Here is a 2902-nt window from a genome sequence, read left to right on the forward strand (position 1 = left end):
CTTACGGAAAAGTAAACAGGGTATGAGATCTTCTACTATATAAAGAAAATCTATTAGCCATGTAAGACGAAGCGGTACCATACATAACCTTATAGCAAAAACAACCCAGCTTAAACAGAACACGCGTCTCCGTTGGAAGCAAATGAAATTCACAATAGAATAGAGTTACATGGTCATACTTTTTAAGACAATAGATCATTCTAACCGCTGTGTTCTGAATCAATGTAAGTCTAACCATGTCTTTCTTAGGGATTGTTAAGTTTACAATGTTGCAATAATCCAAAAGACTCAATAACAAAGATTGTACTAAAAGTTTAAAAGCAGAAAACTCAAAATAGGGTCTGATTGTACACAATTTCCATAACGTGTAATAACCCTTATGTACCACAGCATCTATCTGTTTTTTCATGGTCAGATGTTGGTCCAAGACGACTCCCAATATTATAATTGTTGGTTGAATTGTATATACTGTTGAATTTATACTGATCGATGGCTCGTGAATTATCTTATGTGGCAATAACCAACCCTGACCATATCACTGGTTAAAATATGTTTGGTTAGTCACTTTGCATTGAACAAGTTCTGATGTATTTTATGCATGGTTGTGCTTTTTATGTTTCTTTCTAGATAATATACAGTATAATAAATATGGCAGACAAGAATGGAACCAAGGTCACAGAATTCACCCTCCTGGGACTCTCAAACACTCCAGAGTTACAGATCGTGTTTTTTGTGGCGTTTCTGTCTCTGTACCTGCTCACCATATGCGGGAATCTCCTGATCATGGTGACTGTTCATGTGGATCCTCGCCTGCATTCTCCCATGTACTTCTTCCTCAGCAACTTATCCTTCCTGGATTTATGTTATGCGACGGTCACTGTCCCCAGGTCACTAGTTGACCTCCTATCCAAGCACAAAACCATTTCTTTCAATGAGTGCATCACCCAGTTGTTTTTCTTGCATTTTTTTGCAGGGACAGAGTGTTTTCTCCTTACCCTAATGGCTTATGACCGCTATGTTGCCATCTGCAACCCTCTGCGATACACCACAGTAATGAACAGGAGAGTATGCTTCCAACTGGTGGCTTCTACCTGGGTGGCCAGTTTTGCACATTCATTCACGCAAGCCCTTTTAACATTCCAACTGCCCTTCTGTGGACCCAATAAAATAAACCATTTCTTCTGTGATGTCCATCCGCTGTCCGTGTTGGCCTGTTCCAGCGTCTTCATCATTGAAATCGTGATGATAGCCAACAGTGGAATGATCTCAGTGAGCTGCTTTGTGATTTTACTGGCCTCTTATACGGGCATCCTTTCCACCATTTTAAAGATTCGGTCAGCTGACGGGAGACGCAAAGCCTTTTCCACGTGCGCTTCCCACCTCACGGTTGTCACTCTGTTCTTTGCCCCCTGTGTCTTCATCTACATGAGGCCCTCGATGACTTTCGCAGCCGACAAAGTGGTCTCTGTTTTCTACACCGTCATCACCCCTTTGTTGAATCCCATCATCTATACTCTGAGAAATGAGGAAGTGAAAACAGCCATAAAGAAACTGAGGGGAAAGAAGGCAGCTTCTCAGGGGACACAGAAGATGTGAAATCAGAGGTAGGAATGAACAGAATTGATCTGGACTTAACTGTTGCTTTTAAAGAAAGATTTTGTCTCTTGAGGAGAAACTTTGGTACAATAATGAGCTATAACTCCACCTTGAGTTCATCACAGGTTCTTAAATCTCAATATTTATTTTTATTTCGATAAAATGAAACATGTGGACGGAAACTGAATTAATATTTTTGTTGCATTTCTGTCACATGTTCCTGAGATTCTTAAGTTGCGATTTTTACAATCCTGTGTTCCTTAGCATTCATTTTTCATCAATTCTTTAAGTGGTGTCTTTTTAAGACAAATCCTGCAATCTTTGTGGTAGCCTTTGCCTTCTCTAATGCGTAAGTTTTCTTATCTGTCTACACTTCTCCCTCTGTATTCGCGAATACAGAAAAAAATGCTGTTTTCTATTAAAAACCCAAGTGAATATGGTGAAACCGTGAATAACGTGGTGGAAGACCTGGCCTGTTCCTGAAGGAGAGGCAAAACGCGGTGAAGAAAGTGCAGGGAATCGATGATTTTTCTCTGTAAACGCTTGGAATCGGCAATTTCTCTATGCAAGCTGATGTAATTTGGGGGGGGGGAGGAGACAGCAAGCTAAAAACCCGCGAATAATCAAAACCGCGATTGCTGAAACCGCAAATACGGAGGGAGAAGTGTATAGTATAACATTTTTTGAAGATTCTTTATTTCATCTCCTAGTATAGTTGTTTATTAAGAAAGAAAAGGCAAGAAAGCTGGTCTAGGTAGGGAAAGAGGAGGGGGTATTACTGAATGTCGCTGTTAAATTTATACCCTCGCTTTACAAAACCGTAGCATGGTTTTTAGTGTCGGCCATAGCAGTAACAGCTTCAATGCTCATAGAATATCTAGGAGCACTGAAGCTGTTACGGTACACAGTGGCGTAGAAAGGGTGAGCGACACCCCTCCTCACCCTCTTTCCCGCTCCTTCCCTGTACCTTTTCAACTTCGGCGTGAGCAGCCACCAACTTACTGCCCGCATCGGCCTCAGCACTCTCTCTGATGTCTCTTCCTAGGCGCAGGTCCCAGAAGTGACATCAGAGAGAGCGCCAAAGCCAACACGGTCAGCACGTTGGCGGCCGCTTGCACCAAAGTTAAAAAGGTACAGGGGAAGGGAAGGGGGATGCACGCAGCAGGAAGAGGAGTGGAAAAGGGGGGGCGAAGAGGAGGTGGGTGCCCCAAGCAAGATGACACCTGGGACGGACCTCCCCCCTTGCCCCCTTTACTGTGCAACTGCCACCAAGGCTGGCGTTAAAAACCATGCTACGGTTTTGTAA

General features: G+C 42.8%; 1 protein-coding gene across 1 annotated transcript; it reads left to right on the forward strand.

Annotated features, from left to right (window-relative positions):
• The first annotated feature begins 648 nt into the window (after positions 1-648).
• LOC117349587 (olfactory receptor 1509-like) lies at positions 649-2902 on the forward strand. The gene is made up of 2 exons (XM_033923176.1): positions 649-1551; positions 2846-2902. The coding sequence occupies exons 1-2, from the start codon at positions 649-651 to the stop codon at positions 2900-2902; spliced, it is 960 nt and encodes a 319-aa protein (XP_033779067.1).

Source organism: Geotrypetes seraphini, chromosome 16 (genome assembly GCF_902459505.1).
Source record: "Geotrypetes seraphini chromosome 16, aGeoSer1.1, whole genome shotgun sequence".
NCBI lineage: Eukaryota > Metazoa > Chordata > Amphibia > Gymnophiona > Dermophiidae > Geotrypetes > Geotrypetes seraphini.